Below are 17,835 nucleotides of genomic sequence, written 5' to 3'. Positions count from 1 at the left end.
CCTTCATTCTTTTCTACGCTTTCTGTCTCTATCTGCGTGTGTATTTATCACATATGCATGTTAACGTGGTCAAGACTCATAGTCGTAGTTGTTAACCGGATTAGAGTTTAAGATTAATAAACTTCTACCTTTCTTGTTTAAATCTAAGGAAACCTGTCTGATTTCTTTGCCTTACAATTGGAGCAGTGAACTGAGGGGTAGCTAAAAACAGGGTATTTTAAAATGAAACCCTGTTGCGGTTAAACCAGGCAAAGGCTGAGAGGGAGCCCCTAGACCCCTTCTCACCTGGTTGTAACACCATAAAGTAGAAATCCAGGTTTTTTTTACATCAAGGAAATAATTTAAGACTCTTATCTAAAGCCTACATACAAACATAAATTTAGTTTATAATATGCAGATGAAAGTTACCTTTATGTGATATAATACTTCATTTAAGCAAAGTTCTTTTTTTTTTCCTAAATATAGACTTGGGGATGTTTGTTAGAAATTTTACAGTACATCTTACAACACCTGTCACTCAACAAAATGCTTTGTAAAAATGTGTATTTTTCATCTTACCTTGTGAATAATCTTTCTCAGCATCTTTGTACTGTTTTAGAGTGGCATAGAGGTTTGCTCTGTTGAAATATATGTGAGCTGAATAAGGACTAAGTTTAATAGCTTCTTCAAAGTCCTCCATTGCCTCTTTAGCATGCCGAAGCAAAACACGGCATATGGCTCGATTCAGCAAAGCAGATTCATCTCCTGGTTGCAGATCAATTGCCTTGGTGTAGTAGTCATGAGCCTGCGAAATAATTGCACTGAGATACTTTAAAATGATTACATTTTATTGGTAGACTGCCTTTAAATTTAGCACAATTTTTCACATCTGTAATTATTTAATCAGGTTTCAAATAAGCAATAAATCACTTTTTTACAAAAGGACAAAACTGTCAGTTGCAGATCCCATCAGCCATAAGGAAATAAAACTGCCAAATATTAAATACCATTCCATATTTGGTATTGAAATTCTTGAATATTTCTGATTGCATACCTATCTAAATATGCCAGAATCCTTTATTAAGTTGACATTTTAAGCATAGTTTGTTTTAGATGTAGAAGGATTAAAAATGAAACAAAATTGCTTTGTGGAGCTCTCAGGAGCTAGTGTTTATGTCAGGCAAATTAGTGTAAGGACACTGGGGAAAATTTCCAGCTCCACCATTTGGGCAGTAAACTGGTGGAGGAAATTGTACATTAATCAAATTTTCTGTTCCCATCGTAACTTTTCCTTTTATGCTGCGCTGCAGCCCTTTAACTTCTGCCCTGGTGCCAAATTTTCTGATTCCCCAGTCAAGCGTGTTGCAAGTCAAGATCCCCTTTAGCGCGGTCAAAATAGGAAGCAGTGCTTATATTGGAAAATTGAGTGAAGTTGCCCAATCCTTAGCTATGGGCATGCCCAAGATTGGGGCCAGCACAACCCCATTTTTGCCAGAGGTCAGAAAGTTGGACTCATTGTGGTTACAGTAATTCCTTCCCTACAGTATACATCAAACTGTAGCTCAAAGAGTCACTGACTTGATTTCTAAGGAGGAAACTCTGTCTGAACTAAACATGTCAAGTTCATTAACATGACGTAAAATGCAAGCAATACAATAACATTTCTGTGGCAGCATATATTGCATCGTTCCATCTCAATGCTTTGTAAACATGCAAAAAGATCCACAATCAAAGGCTTTTTAAACGTTACAGGAACTGCAAGTTTTGAAGTCAGCATTGATAGAAAATACTGGAAATATTCCACTGTCCCAAGATTTTTTCATTATAAAAGATTCAATCTCAGTAGGTGGAGTTGCACTGCAAGTGTCCAGATATTGATTGTGGACAGATGAAGCACTTGTTTGATGGCACAAGCCAAGCAGGCACCCAGCTGATCTCACTGCAATAATTCATTCTTGCCCACTTTCTGACTTACCCTCTGTTTCTCTCTATCTTTGTTAAATCTATTACATCTGTCTATTTATGGCTGTGATTCCTCTCTTACCATACTTTCAGCCTATAAACTTCTCTATATCTTTGCCTTGTACAATTACCCACACCTACGTCACAGGCAGATTTTAACCGTTGAAGTCTACTGATTCCATTTTGAGGCTGTTAGTGTCCTCTCAATGGCAATTTGGCCAAGTTAAAATAGACTCCCATGTTTCTGCCTGAAAACCAGCCCTCACACCTATCTGCATCATGGGTTGAATTTTTGCCTTCATATGGGTGTGAACATGGAGGCAGGCGGGCAAGAAAATTCACACTGCTGACTGGCGTACTGGTTTGCTGGCACCATCCCATCCCCGGGCCATTTACCCAGATGCGGGATGGGGGTCAGAAGGGGTACCCACCCGCAAGTAGCAAGTAGCCAAATAAGGGTAATTAAAGGCTTGTCAGAAGACAACTGAAATTTTCCAGTTGGCTTGCCCCGTACCCGACCCCCCACCTCCCCCCTCACCCCCGTGGACCGGAGGGCCTGTGCTCCAGGCACGCTTTGAGGCCCTCCCCACCTGCCTGGTCACAGCTGTGGCCACAGGAGTGGCTTCCCTCCATAATGGCCTGGCTGCTGGGTCCATTTTTTAATTTAAAGGTTTAAAAAGTTGGAGAGAGGCACTTCAAGATGGAGACACCCTCTCTCTCTGTCTCTTACCTGAACTGCAGGCTGCTGCTCGTTCTGAGCTGGAAGGCCTCCAGTTGGCCCTCCAGCTTCGAGAGTTTACCTGTCATCTTTAATTGGACAGCGAGCCCTCCTTCTGGCCATTATATGGCCAATTCGGGTGATTCTTTTCCACACAGTGCAGGTTTGTGACCCTCATTTGACTCAGATGTCGGGCTCCTGAACCAAAACTCAAAATTCTGCCCGTGTCTCTGCTTGCAATACCCTAATGTCCTATCCACTCCATATCTTTACCTATTGTGTCTTCCCATTTGCTCTATTTTTCTTTATCAGATCTGCTCCTGCTCATTCTCCTACCAAGCAAGTTACAGAAGGCTAATGTAAGGCTGCATTATCCGTCATCCTTTGCACTACTGAAACAAAGTCATACATAGAAGCCTTCTCTCAATCACAGGAAAGATCCTCACAATGGTCCTATTAAGCTATCTAGTAGGCAGCCTCATAGATAATGTCCTCCGAGAATCACAGTATGGTTTTAGGGCTAACTGTGGTACAACCAATATGGTGTATTTGTCTTGCTACAAACAACAAAAGTGCAGAGAACAACATCAGGATCTATATACACTGTTCATAGACCTAACTAAAGCTTTTGACAGTGTGTGAGTCGACCTGGTCTATGGCACCTGCTCTCCAAGCTAGGATGTCCGAACAAGTTTGTCAAAATCCTGTGCAGTCTGCATAATGGCTTAGTTGGACATGTTTGTGCCTGTGCTGAGATGTCCAATCCCTTTGTGGTAATCAGCAGCGTAAAGCAAGGATACATCATGATTCCCAAACTCTTCAATCTTCTCTTTGCTGCAATGCTTAAGGAAGCCACCAGAGACATGCCTGCAGGCATCAACATTAGGTTCCATTCAGGGAAGCTCTTCAATCTCTCCAGACTGTGGACCTCCAAAGTCACAGAGGCAGATGACTGTGCCCCTAGCTGCCCACAACAATGAAGACATCCAGACTATGGCAAATAAATTCTCGAGTGGTGCCAAAAACTTTGGTCTCCAAGACCAAGGTTATGTTTCAGCCAGCACCAAGCACATGCTATGCAACACCAGACATAACTGTTGATGGCACCAGTCTTAACACTGTAGAAAAATTCTCATACCTTGGTAGTTTGCTCTCCAGGAATGCCATACTGAAGAAGATATGCATGCACACAAACAGAAAGCAAGTTTTGCCCTCAGCTAACTGCAAGATTGTGTCTGGAAGCAGCGTGGCATTAAACTGAAGACTAAAATCAAACTCTACCAAGCCATTATCCTTACCACCCTGCTGTATGGTGCAGAATCCTAGGTCAGCTATAAGTGCCACATCAAAGCTCTGGAACGCTTTCGCCAAAGACACCTGAGGTCCATCATGAGAATTTGATGACAGAACAAAATCACTAACAAGATGGTCCTCTATCATGCTGGGCTAAACAGTATGGATACCTCCCTCCAGAAAATTTAACTTAGATGGGCAGACCATGGATAATTACAGAATCGCCAAGCAGATCTTCTATGGCAACTGCCTCAGGGCAAACATCAAGGTCAGTACAAACGATACAAGGACAAACTAAAAAAAGCCTTATAAACTTCTGCATTGCAGACCACCTCTCTTGGGAAAACACTGCAGCCTACCAGCCCACATGGAGGCAAAAACTGTAATTTGGTTCGGCATGTTTCGGGGATCATCTACACCAAACTCACAACATCCGCCATGCCCAGAGGAAGGCCAGAGTTAGAACAGATGCAAAAGTGCCCCCAAGCATCAACAATGACAATATGAACAACCAGTTCTGTGGACATCAATGCTGATCCCGCATCAGACTCTTCAGTTACGGAAGGATCCACAGAAGACGAAGAAATCATTTACAGCTTGGACATACTCAAACAAGGAGTCTGCCATGTATATAAAAATATCTAAAAATAATAGTTTCATTTATGTTAACATGGTTGCAAGCGTTCTCTAGCATCATTTTATTTTTATTCTCAGGAGTGATTTTGTTTAGTACTATTTGACTCATATGTATATTATTGGTATCTACTGTCTATCCTTGGCCCCTCCTATTTCTCATCTACATGCTGGCCCTTAGCAACAGCATACAAAAATTCATCAGGTTCCACATGTATGCGGATGATAACCAGCTCTACCTCATCACCACCCTGTCACGTCCATTCCACTGTCTCTAAATTGTCATGCTGCTTGTTTGATTTCCAGCACTAGATGAGCAAACATTTCCAACTAAATATTGGGAAGACTGAAGCCATTATCTTAATTCCCTGCAACATTTTCCATTCCCAGCCACCAACTCCATCAGGTTTGAGGCTGAACCGGACAGTTCGCAACCTTGGTGTTGTATTTGATCTCAAGATAAGCTTCAAACTGCACATCTGTGCCATTACTAAGATCACATTTCCACCTCCGTAACATCACTCATCTCCACCCCTTCCTCAGCTCATCAGCTGGTGAAACACTCATCCATGCCTTTGTTACCTCTAGACTTGACTATTCCAACACAACCCCTGACCAGCCACTCATCTTCTACCCTCTATAAACTTAAGTTCATCCAAAACTCTGATGTCCATGTCCTAACTCACACCAAGCCCTATTCACCATCACCCCTTTGTTCAATGATCTTCAATGGCTCCCAGTCAAGTAACACTTCAATTTTAAAATTCTCATCCTGCTTTTCAATTCCCTCCATAGCCTCATCCCTCACTATTTCTGTAATCTCCTCCAGCCCTACACCCCTCTGAGATATCGTACTCTAATTTTGGCCTCTCGCACATCCACAATTTTAGTTGTTTTGCCATTGCCAGCCATGCCTTCAGCTGCTGAGGCCCTAAACTCTAGAATTCCCTCCCTCAACCTCTCCACCCCTCTATACTCCTTAAAAACGTACTTCTTTAACCAAGATTTTGGTCATCTGCCCTATCTCCATATGTGGTTTGGTGTCAGATTTTGTTTGACAACACTTCTGTGAAGCCTTGAACCATTTTACTACATTAAAAATACTATATATGCAAGTTGTTATTATCTAACACACAACACAAGCAACTAACAACTTCTATTGTGTTCCCAATTTGTTAACAAGGACCAATATTATACAGCTGTGTCTCAAAATTACAAATGCCTTGCAAATCAACCTGAAGAAAACCTGCTAATTAACAGAAAATTGGTAAGCTAAATCAATCATCCCCATTTCAACATTTAAAGAAAATTCTTCTATTTAAACAGGACCATACTAAAATCTCACTGTTAAATGATAACATTTTAATGTTGACCAGCACAGGAATACAATGAATACCTTGGGAATTATAGTCATTATTACCCTGGCTGTAATTATTAGACATTAAAACAGATGAAAATTTTTAAGACATATATAAAACTGTCATGCTTTCAAAACGGTTGTACCTAATCTGGATGATGTTCACCCTGATTTAGGTACAATTTGTTACGTTTTTAATCATTATGTATTAGATTGATTGTAAATTAGCTGCTTAACTTTAGCTTTGAGACTATTCACTAATGTTTACTTGGAAGGGACTCCCTAGTGATCAGGGTTTGAAATACAGCTGCACTTTCTTAGTTTATGATTAGGTAGAGTTCTGTTAGAATTTGCTTGTTTGGAGTAGGTTGTGCTTATTGTGAGTTGAACAGGTAAGAAATTAACAGCAAGCTAATACAAACCTAATATATTAAGTCTATTTATATTCTGAAAGCATTTTAAACTGTTTTGCAGCACTGTGTTTTAGTTATAATTTGTAGAATGAACTGAATCTTCCTACATATTTCCTAAACTATACAGAATAGGGTTAGTTACTAATCTAGCCTTTGGAGGTTTAACCGAAATGGTATATTTAAAATATAAACAAAAACAAGAAATGCCGGATTCACTCAGCAGGTCTGGCAGCATCTGTGGAAAGAGAAGCAGAGTTAACGTTTCAAGGGTTCCGAAGAAGGGTCACTGACCCGAAACGTTAACTCTGCTTCTCTTTCCACAGATGCTGCTAGACCTGCTGAGTGAATCCGGCATTTCTTGTTTTTGTTTCAGATTTCCAGCATCCGCAGTATTTTGCTTTTATTTAAAATATAATATTTTTATCATAACATTTGTTATTGTAAGTTAATAAATATTTTGATATAAGTAGAACACTGCAAAGTCAATGTTAACTGAAATTTTATTTCATGTTTTTGAAAACCCTTCAACTATAAGCCTTTCAAAAAGCTTTGAAATCCATTATTTATGGTGTAAATTAAGTTTCCTGAAGCCCAAACAATGAACTGTGCCCCTTTATTACTTTCAATCTGCAGCCTTAAACAGGCCTCACTTAAAATAAGCTACACTGAAAAAGGTGGATATTAAACATGGATTTAAAGCTGTGTCATACAAGTGTTTTTTAAAAAAGTACATCTGAATAATTGCTGAAAAGATTACATTACTATATCTGGCAATTTTATTATCTTATGCCAGAAATGTGTTATAGAATAGATTATTGGTAAGGAAATGCTTTTAATTTAACATGACATTGGCAACTTGTTAGTGGACATTGATTCCATGAGTAAAACCCCCAAACAGTCAGTTTCTCCTGTTTCTCTGGGAAGCCAGTGAAATGTGAAGGGTCAGAAGTGTGGAGTTTAGCCATGAGATGTCATTGGATAGCTTTCCTCCTAAAATTTATATTTTTGTGAAATAATAGGCTGAACTCAAAAAATAAAAACTAACTACCCTTTTTTAAGATGGACATAAAAAGGACAGTACACTGAAATCTCATGGTGAGTGAGATTATATGGACTATCATGGATCCTCAGTGTATCCAGAGACTTGAGATTTGCAAAAAATGTTGGAAAATTGAGCCTCTGGAGCAAAGGATCTCTGTGATCCTCAGTAATTTGACACACTCAGTGTCAGAGAGGATGATGGATTTCTGGATTCAAAATTCTAGAATGTGGTTGCCCAAGAAGCAGCTGAAGATATAGCAATAATACAGAAAGAGATAAGTTGGTGACTATCTATAGAGGCAGCAGAGGAAACTGAAATGGGGGAGATGGTGGTGTAGTGGTAATGTCACTGGACTAGCAATCCAGAGGCCCAGGCTAATGCCCTGGGACATGGGTTCAAATCCCACCATGGCAGCTGGGGGAGTATAAATTTAGCCAATGAATGAAAAATCTGGAATTGAAAGCTACTCTCAGTAATGGTGCCATGAAACTATCATAGATTGTCGTAAAAACTTGTCTGGTTCACTAATGTCCTTTAGGGAAGGAAATCTGCCGTCCTTGCCTGGGCTGGTCTACTTATGACTCCAGACCCACAGCAATGTGGTTGACTCTTAACTGCCCTCTGAAATGGCCGAGCAAGCTACTCAGGTGTCAGGTGCAATTAGGGATGGCCAACAAATGCTGGCTTTTCCAGTGACGCCCACATCCCATGAAAGAATTTTTTAAAAAACAGGTGTTTTGAACTCCTGTGATACTAGAACTGTTCTATAGATACTTAAGGGGTGGGAACAGAGATGGACAGGGCTTGAAAATACTGGCGCAGGCTGCCGTGCTGGTTTCCTGGTGGTGGCCATTTTTGCAGAGGTGGGTTTGGGGCTGGCAGGGCTACCCACCCCCATATGGCAAGTAGCCAATTTTAGTGATTAAAGGCCTAATTAAGGCCAATTAAAGAAGGCCGAATGGGATTATCGAGTTGGCCTCCAGTTTCCCGTGCCTGGAGGAGGACCTAGTAGCAGACCGGGAGGCCAGTGCTCCAGGCATGCCAAGAGGTCTTCCCTGCCTGCCTAGGTGTGAGAGCAGCCACAGGGCACCCTGTTGAGGGACTCCCCATTCACCACACTGCATCCCATTCCCCCAACACCAACCGTGTTGGCTGACTGTTGAGTATGTTTTTTAAATACATGACAAAATTTTCCAGTTGAAGTGTGGTAGTCAGTATCTTAATAAAGTTAAACAAATTACGTTCAAAAGTTTTGAACTTACTTTTTACTGTCCTTGGCACTAAAAAGAGCCAGCTTAATTTTTAAAGTCTTTTTGAAGGCCCACAAACAACTGCAATTAGCAGAAATTCCCATTGATGATTAATTCACCCTGGGGGTGTGGCCAACTTTGTGAGCAGGGCTTTCCAGCATGATTGTCTTAATAAATCTAGCACAAAAGATACCACATTGGAATTGCACTGAAAGCAAATTCCGCAATCTGTTGCACTAGATATGCTGATTTTGGACAAATTTTGTGCTGGTTTCTTCAGCAATCAAGTGGAAACTCCGGGCCCATGCATTTTATTTCCTTTTTTAAACTACATCTCTTGTGTTCTGTCCTTTGCCATCAAAGGTATGTCTGAAGAAGAAGTGCCTTTCATAAACGTGAAGATATTGAGAGCTGGGCATACATCCCCTGTGAAATGTAGCACTCCTGAAGAATTCTCTTTTGAAAATAGAGAGAACTCAGTGGGAAAGAATATAGAGCTATCCAGAATAGAATATGATGACTTTGAAACACAACGGCTGCTTTATGAATCAGTCTCGTCCAAATCTGGAATGTCAACTATCTCTCCTGTATCTAAATTTGCAAACACCAATTCTGAAAGCTTTGAGAAAATGTCCCCAAGTCCTGAGAATACGAAGCCTAAAATAGTAAGTGGTGCCAATAGCAAAACAGGAGTCAAACAATGGAGCACAAGAATGTCAAGCAAGTCTACATCTTTTAGAGGAGCAATGCTCTCAACAATCCTTGAAGAAAGTCCTCTAAATGTGACTTTGCAAGGGACTGAACAGATTTATAAGTCCAGTACTGCAGATGCCACTACAATAAATGAAAATGCTGTTCAAAATGATCCAACGCTATCAACGTCTCTCAAACTGCACAGTAAGAAAAAGACTGAGGAAGTCCTTAAAGGCAGATCCAGGCCACTTTCTCAGAAATCATCTACTGACAATGAGCTATTTACTATTGCCAAAAGGAAAAATAGGAGAAAGAAAAGATTACCTATAGAGCAGGTACATTAGAGTTTTGTAATGGTAAATGCAAGATTTGCTTTTTAATTTAAGATACAGCAGGATCTGGCTATGTGAATTGCTGAACAAATGACTCTCAGTAATATTGCCATTTTCATTTAAATGTGCTTCTTTGTATCTATCTTCAGAAAGCTAATTTGAAGATCTTAAACTCAAGTATTTGCTAACTCATCTGAAAATAGTTAACTTTTCTAAAAGAAAAATTGCACTTATAGTTGCAGAAATTCATAGCTAGTCTCGGCTCTGGCTTCAAACTTGGGGCTGTGAAAGGACTTGTCAATATGAATGACAAACACACAAATACTCATGCTGGAGCAACAAACATTTTTCACACCCATAATGCATGTAATAGTTACTCAAACTAATACTAAAATAAATAAGATTTGTAATTTTGGTACAAGTTGGTGGTTAGCTAAGCAACAGCTCTTTTTGAAGAGCTTCTAAAATTTCATGGGACTGACTGTTAAACATCTTTGCTATCTTCCCACAGCAAATTCAGATAAAAGAATGGACAATTCGCCAGCTAACCAACATTGAAGAAGCCAGGAAACATGAACTAGTTATAGAAGTTGAGTAAATGCACAAAAGTGTGGGGGTTTGAAGAGATATGACATGCAGAAAAGGGTGCTCTTTTGTATTTTCCATTAACAATCTATTGAAGTAAAGTCGAGTGCTTCTGCCTGTATTACACTTGACTTGGGGATGCCCAAGTGTTAACTCTGGATGCCTAAAATGGAAAAATGTTTTGTGATGTAAACTTCCTTTTGGTATCATGAACATGGGGGTGTGGAAAGGAAAACAATGATGCCCAACTGGATTTATTTGATTTATTATACAATGTTTTGGGCAGGAAAAGGTTAGACATTACAAATTACCACTTCAGTAGTTCAATGGTTAACATTTCCATTGCCACAAAGAATGGAAAAGCAAATAGTTATGTTTTTCAATGTTTGGGGTGGAAGTAAATAAACAAACATTCAGCTTCCATTCCTCTTTTAAAAGACTATTAAATGTTTGATTAAAAGTCTCATTAAATTTCAAGCCCAAGTTGACCAGTTTAGTAATTATTCCACATGATCGATAATAATCAGTTGGATACCTGGTAACTTACGAGAAGGTGTTTCAGAATTGTTAAATCCATCAGATCCTATACAAGCTTTCTGTCGTGCATACAACTCTATGGATTTATACCAATTAAACAGATGGATTACGTTGTTCATATTTGAAAATTAGACACACAACATAAATGCATATAGGATGAAAGGGTCATCACTAGCAAGGATGGGGAAATATGATTTCACTAATTAGATACTTAAGAAAACTACCAATGCATAGCAGTTTTCTACTTGTGTAATTTTACTCAATGCATTGGCAGTGACTCAAACTATAATTTACACTTGGGTATTTTTTTATAACCTCTCCTATGTTGTAACTTCCCCATATTCTTTTACTTGCTTCAAAAACTACTTTCTGATACAACCAAAAAAATGAGTCATTTACAAATACAGTAAGCTTTTAAATATGTTTCACTATGAATTAAAACTTCCTATATGAAAAATGGAAACATTATTCAATAGCTGCAATGTGGATGTAATGCATTAAAAGTTTAAAATATCTAAGCGTTGGTAAAACTACAGTACCTGTGGAAATTGCCTATTGTAAAAGTAAAGGTTGGCTGCGTTAAAATAAGCCAGTGAATAGGTGGGATCAAGAGCTACGGCCTTCTGATAGTCTCTCATAGCATTGGGTAGATCTCCTGTGAACTGGCTAATTACACCACGGTTTGTAAACAACTTTGCAGACGCACTGATCTGAAAGAAGAAATAAATTACTTTTATTTACTAGAAGTCAATTTATTCAGTATTAATTAATACTGAAAACATTTTAATCATTAGCATTAATAGCTACAAAGCTAATTAAAAGGGGGATATAGCTCACCCAATGAGACATGCAGACAAAAAAGTTGTAATAATTACTTGAGGTCTGCACTGGTTAGCTGCTCTAAGCTATGCTGACAGGAGGTAGGCACTGTAAATGACTTGTCTGGACTGTATAGCTGAGCTGACCCAAGGTTCTGCATTCAAATATGCAGCAAAGTGAAGAAACTTCTGTGGTATCACCACAACAGTGATGGAAGCAAATAGCGCAATTATTCAGATTACCTCTTCCTGCTTCCTTTGCTTTATAACCTTTCTGCAAGAAGCTGAATAGTTAATCGAAACTGCAGCAAGATTGTACATTGCTCTAAATTATATATAAGAAAAAAACAATTGCTATACCTAATTATGAAAAGGCAAAACAGTATGTTGACTGATCAAGCAGGAAACTAAAGTTATCCCACAGCTTAAAGGTTGTAAGTAACAGTTGCCTTTAGAATTAGGCAATCACACAGATCATGTTAATCACAAGCAATTTCATTTTCAGCTAGCAATAATTTTTAATGCTTTCCTTTTATTTTTTTTTTTAAACTGCCATTTCTAACTGACACATCTGGCACAGAACTGCTACACATACAGGTCACAAGTTGGAGACTCTAGACTTGGTAACATGTAAGTTGTTCCTTAACTTCACATCCAAAATAAAATTTCCAAAATTGTAAAACACAGAAATCCGTCTGCAGCATTGTTTTATATTGATCACCGATACAGAAAATGCTTATTGTCATCTCTTTTTTTGAGATGCATCAATTTCATTAAAAATAAGACCTTTTTAAATAAAGTAGCAGGGGACCATCTATCAAAGTAAAGTTGTTTTGTGCCTATCTTGTAGTGAAACAACCACAGCACATTTAATTCATTCTTGTGTTGTTGCATTGTTGGAAAGGCCAGCATTTAGTAGCCTAGAGAAGATGGTATTGGGGCTTCATTTTATTTGATGCAATTGAATGGCTTGCTAGGTCACTTTTGATGGCAGTTAACTGCCCATCACTTTGGTGTTGGATGGGAGTCCCATTTATAGGCTGTCTGGGTAAAGATGGCTGTTTTACTTCCCCCAAAGACATTAATGAACCAGTTGATCATTTATGACCATCTGCATGATCACTTTTACTGATAACAGCTTTCTATTTCCAGCCTCTCTTGTAAACTAAATTCAAATTCTCAAACTTACATGGTGGAATCTGAACTTGTTTTCTGAATTATTAGTCCTGTAACACCACTGTTTCCCTGTTACTTCCACAAAAGTAATTATATAACTGTAACTTTCAAACTTTGGTCTGGATAAAAACAGGCCGCAGCAGATCAGTCACCAATTATATAGTCCACCTGATAAATTATGACTGAAATCAATGGGCCTCAGCGAAGCCCTCAATACAAGAGACCTTGTCACCGCCAATAGCAGCTTGATCAAAAGTTACACTGCTGCAATTGGCACACTGGTCTCTATTGTTTCCTCCAGCCTGAAAAGGTGGTGCAGCAGCATTGACAGATTGAGGATTGAGCTGGAGCCTCCTAACACATGGGCCCTTGGTAAAGTTGAGGTATGTTATCCAATTTCTGTACATCCTGTTCTGTGGATAATTTCAGCTACGTTGACTACCCCCCTTCATCCCTCCGTCAGCATTCTTGTATAGCCATGCTTGCAGCTTCCTCAAACAAGGGAACATGTTTCCTTCAAAATATACAGCTCTGGAATAATCGGTGCAATTTGCACATCTGTTTAATGGTGCAACAAAATGTTAGTGAGTGACACTGGCTGGAATTTTATATCGGGCGGGAGGCCTCGACCACTGGGCAAAATGTCAGGGGCGTACCTGCCTCCACCGGGCCTGGGAAGCCATGCTGGGATTTTGCGCTCCGCAGGCCCTTAATTGGCTTTGGACAGGACTTCTGAGGCAGACGTCCCGCCTAATGGAGCTGCCAGCCAAACAGTGGGCCGGCAGCTCTCAGTCCCAGCAGTGCCACCTGGAGCAGTGGCCACTGCTGGGACAGTACCCAGCCAACAGAAGCAAGAGGGACAATGGCCCCGGAACCAAGGTAAGTTTTTGGACCCTTGCCGGGGACAATTGGCTGGGTCCCAGTGAGGTGGGGGGGGGGGGGGGGGGTAGTGTTGTGCAGTGGCGGTGGTTGGGCTGTGGTGAGGGGTGGGGGGCGGGCTTCCGTGGGGCACCAGGTGCCCGATGAGGCCCTTAAGTAGCAGTTATTTGGCTACTTAAGGACCTTGATTGGCCTGGGGTGGGCGGGCCAATTCTTGTTGCCACCGCCCCATAAAATTGCAGTGGGGTGGGAAGGCGTCAAGAAACGGCACCCCTGCCTCCAGCCGCTCTTGTAGAGGGGCATAAAATTCCAGCCACTTTTTTAAAAAAAACATAGGCCTGGTTTACTTCCTCTACTGAAGGCAATGGGAAACCACCTCATATACGCTCTTCCCTAGTCATGCTCATCTCTTTTGCATGGAGAAAAGAGCAGAGTACCTCCTCTTGGGCAGAACACTGCCACAACATGGCACTTCCTCTAGCACCCAGTTGTGCAGTTGTCCTGATCTTTTCTCTTTGTCCTGTCAAAATTGCAGTGGTATCCTAAAGCTGTTTCTGCCTGATGCAGGCAGACACCTGGATTATTCAGGTCCTTGCACCATTGTGACAATCAGGTCAGTAAGTACTCTTCCCATTTCACTTTCCTAGTTACAAGTGAAATAAGTGTGAATTGGTCCTGCTATCTGACTCTGGAGTTGAGACCAAAGCTGTTAACCTAGCGCAGCATTCCTTTTGAAAACATACTTTTCGAATTGTGCTTTTATGGAGTTCTGAAAAGTTTCAGGCTATATTCTTGAGTATACCTTCAACGCAGAATTGATATCCTGAAATGCTCCAAAGGTATTGTTCATTTGAAGATTGATCACTGCTCGACCTTCATAAGCATCTTCAAACGTTGGATCAATATCGATTGCAACTGTAAACTGATCCCACGCTTTCTGAAATCTTCCCAATACCTGAAGGGGAAAGTTGTCATTTATTTAATGTAGTCACCTATTTTAAAAAGAAAAATCCTTCTTTTTCAATTCATATTGTATTACATTTGCTATATAGTGGAGGCTGCTTTTGCAGTTGAGGTATTTTTAAAATTGCATTTAGTTCTAGAAATGTATTATCAGTAGTGTCATTCATAATTTCAGAACTCTCTAAACTAAGGCCGGAATTTTACGGGACCAGGTGGGTTTGCGATATGGGAAGTGGGTGGTGAAGGTGCTCCCACTCTGACCTAGCTGCCGCCATGATTGAGCACTAACTATCTAATTAGCGGCCTGCCGGCAGACCTCTGGGGAAAAAAAGCACGCATGGGCGGGAAGGTCGGTATCAGCAGGGGTAGGGCAAGAGCTGGAAGAAGGTGCTGGCAGCCATTTAAACTGGCTGCCAGCACCTCGAAGGAAAATAAGAGCAACAGGAGGCAAAAGTAAGGACAGTCTGAAGCAATCTGATCATAACTGAACTTGCTTTTGACTGTACAGTTGACCCACCAGACCCTAAGACATCCCACTGTGACCGCTTTAGAGGACCAGTACCCACTTGTGGCCATGACGGAGAGAACAACCGGGGTGGTCGCACCATTCACTGACGACTCCCTACCTGTCTTCCTCCAGCTGGCTGAAGCAAGGCCAGAGGCCCTCTTCCCACAGGACAAAAGGAAGAGGCCTCTCCAGCTTACCAGGAAGGCCTGGATGGAGGTTGCAGAGGAGGTCAGCCATCATAGGGTTGTGAGGAGAACCTGGACACAGTGCCACAAGCGGGTCAACGACCTTCTCTGCTCTGCCAGGGTGAGTGGCAAACCTCAGTCCTCTGTACTCCGATGGATGGATATGCAGGTGTTGGCGTTGGAAAGTAGAAGCTCTCCAGATGGAGTGAATGGCGGCCGATCTGTCGTGGGGCATGTACCTGGCATATCTGACCCACACAAGGGTGCAGATGTGCCAGTCTAACATTTGCATGACAATGGTCCTGGAGGCAGCATGCAGCAAGAGTAATGAGTGGGTAGTCTTTCAGGTACAATAACTGAAATGATTTTCATGTGTCTACACAGGAGAAGACGGCCCAGAATGCCTGTGAAAGGGCACGGACCAGTGGTGGTGGTCCCGTGCTGGCAATTCTACAGCTGTGGAGGAGGAGACACTGCTACTGGCTGGTTACCACGGAGGCTGGTCAATTGCAGACAGTGAAGCTGGAGTACCTGGACAGGAGGGCGAGTTCCCCAAATTATGGGGGCGGGGGCAGTAACAGACAGTCATGAAAGTTGGTCGTCCGTTCAAAGCCACAGACACCTGGCCAAACTGCAGCCAAAGATGTGTCCTTCAGTCCTATAGTGTCACATAGATCTGATCTTTCTGTTTTCTACTGCAGGTGAATCCCAACTATTGCCAGACGACATCTCCAGGGGACATCCGACCACCTCTGAGGAGGAGCAGGGGACCTCAGAGGGTGCAGCAACACATCCTTGCCCCTCAACGATCACCAGCTCAGATATAGTCACCTTGGTTGGGCAAATTGCGCATAGAAATTTGTGGTCAAAACCTAGTTCTAGCACCGCACAGATGTTGGAGACAGTTTCAGCCGAGGCGTCTGATATTCTGAGGACTGGGAGACCAGACGAGTACTGAGCCCGAGGCCGATGCTGAGCATCTGGAGTCCTCTGTTAGGCGGAAGATGCTGCAGGTGTAGCATGAAGTGCATGAAGATCTGGCAGAGATACTAGACTGTGGAGGAGTCCATCCAAGCCATGAGTGCTGCCATGTCCCTCTCATCTGCTTGCTCCATTGAAAGATTGGCAACTCTCTTGGAGAGCCAGCTCCAGTAGACCAAACAGTGGCTGTCGGAAATGCACGCAAACTTGCACACCATTGCATTGCCAGTGGGCTCTATGCATCAGTGTCAACATGAGAGAGAGAGATGGGGCACCTGAAGTCTCATCCAGGTTCTCATCCTTCTCAGGTCAGCAAGGAGTCCTAAATGTGCCTCGTGACAGCAGAGGAGCAACAGCAGTCTGCATCTGGGGGCTCCTCTCCGGGCGCTCCTGATGCGGACAGTGGCTCCTCAGCCCCTCTGCCATTGACACCAGTGTCTCAAATTGCCAGGATGACAGAGTGTGCTCCTGACACTCCTCGTATGCATCCCAATGTGCTGGGGTCCTCATGGCCTTGGGCAGCTAGAGGATAGCCACCAAGGTCAACCCAAGCCACGAGGCAGCCTGATCAGCCGTCTTCCTCCGCTGTAACTGGCAGCGAAGGGGGATCGACACGTAGGAGCGCTCGGAAAAGATTTAAGCAATCACTATAAGAGCACTTTAGTTTCACTGGTGTGATTTTGATTAATGTTAATATCGGATTAGCTCACATAAACTTTATTAAATTTCTCTTTTTGCTTATGAATGTCTCAATTAAATGATGTGCATAGCAATATGTATTTGTGTGATATGGAGACTTGGGGGAGGTTGCAGAAGTGGACCATGGTGTTTGAGATGAAAAGATGGACCATCGCCAATGCTTTAAGCACTGACGGGTGAGTAGTTATGGGGTTCCAGCAGATGTGAATGCCTGCAGTGTGGTTTGCACGCCCGTTGTTGCCAGACTAGATGGCTGATTAACTGCAGGTCAGGAGAAATGCCCGAGTATTACAGATTACCGAGCCTCCCCGGCACCCAACTCCTGAGAACCTCCAAGTGGTTTCCTAGGCTGTACAGGTGGCTGCATCTCCTCTTTGTCAAACCCTTCACCCTCCTCATCTGAGGATGCCTCATGCTCTACCATGTCCTCAGCAGCCAGGGCCTTCCCCGCCCCACCTCTGCAGCGCCAGGTTATGTAAGGTGCAGCAGACAACCACAATCCAAGATATGTCTTGCTGGTGAGTAATGAAGGGCGCCACCCGAGCAGTCTAGGCACCTAAATCTCATCTTAAGCAAACCAATGGTGACTCTTGTCATTGCATGGCTCGCGTTGTAGCATTCTTCGGCCTCAGTCTGTGCGTTCTACACAGATGCCATGAGTCAACTCTTCAGCAGGTAACCCAGTCACCAAGTATCTATCCTTGCAGGCACTCGGGGGTTAAAAAGCAGTGGCAGCTGGAAGTGTCGGAGACTGCTGCCAGGATAACGAGCACACACCTGCAATATACTTTTGTGGTGGTCACCGACAAGTTGGCCATAGAGCAAGTGAAAT

At 42.1% G+C, this 17,835-nt stretch overlaps 1 protein-coding gene across 4 annotated transcripts in view; it reads right to left on the bottom strand.

Moving 5' to 3' along the window:
• The window catches only part of ttc6 (tetratricopeptide repeat domain 6), a 414,842-nt gene that overhangs the window by 38,727 nt on the left and 358,280 nt on the right, over positions 1-17,835 (bottom strand). For all 4 annotated transcript variants that reach the window (XM_068039290.1, XM_068039292.1, XM_068039293.1 and 1 more), the window contains 3 exons: positions 14,470-14,622; positions 11,334-11,504; positions 559-784 (listed from right to left, as the gene is read on the bottom strand). In XM_068039290.1, the coding sequence (XP_067895391.1) occupies positions 559-784; positions 11,334-11,504; positions 14,470-14,622 (550 nt within the window). The remainder of the gene's footprint in view (positions 1-558; positions 785-11,333; positions 11,505-14,469; positions 14,623-17,835) is intronic.

The sequence above is a fragment of the Heterodontus francisci genome, chromosome 9, assembly GCF_036365525.1.
Source record: "Heterodontus francisci isolate sHetFra1 chromosome 9, sHetFra1.hap1, whole genome shotgun sequence".
NCBI lineage: Eukaryota > Metazoa > Chordata > Chondrichthyes > Heterodontiformes > Heterodontidae > Heterodontus > Heterodontus francisci.
This window is presented reverse-complemented; position numbering and strand designations above follow the sequence as displayed.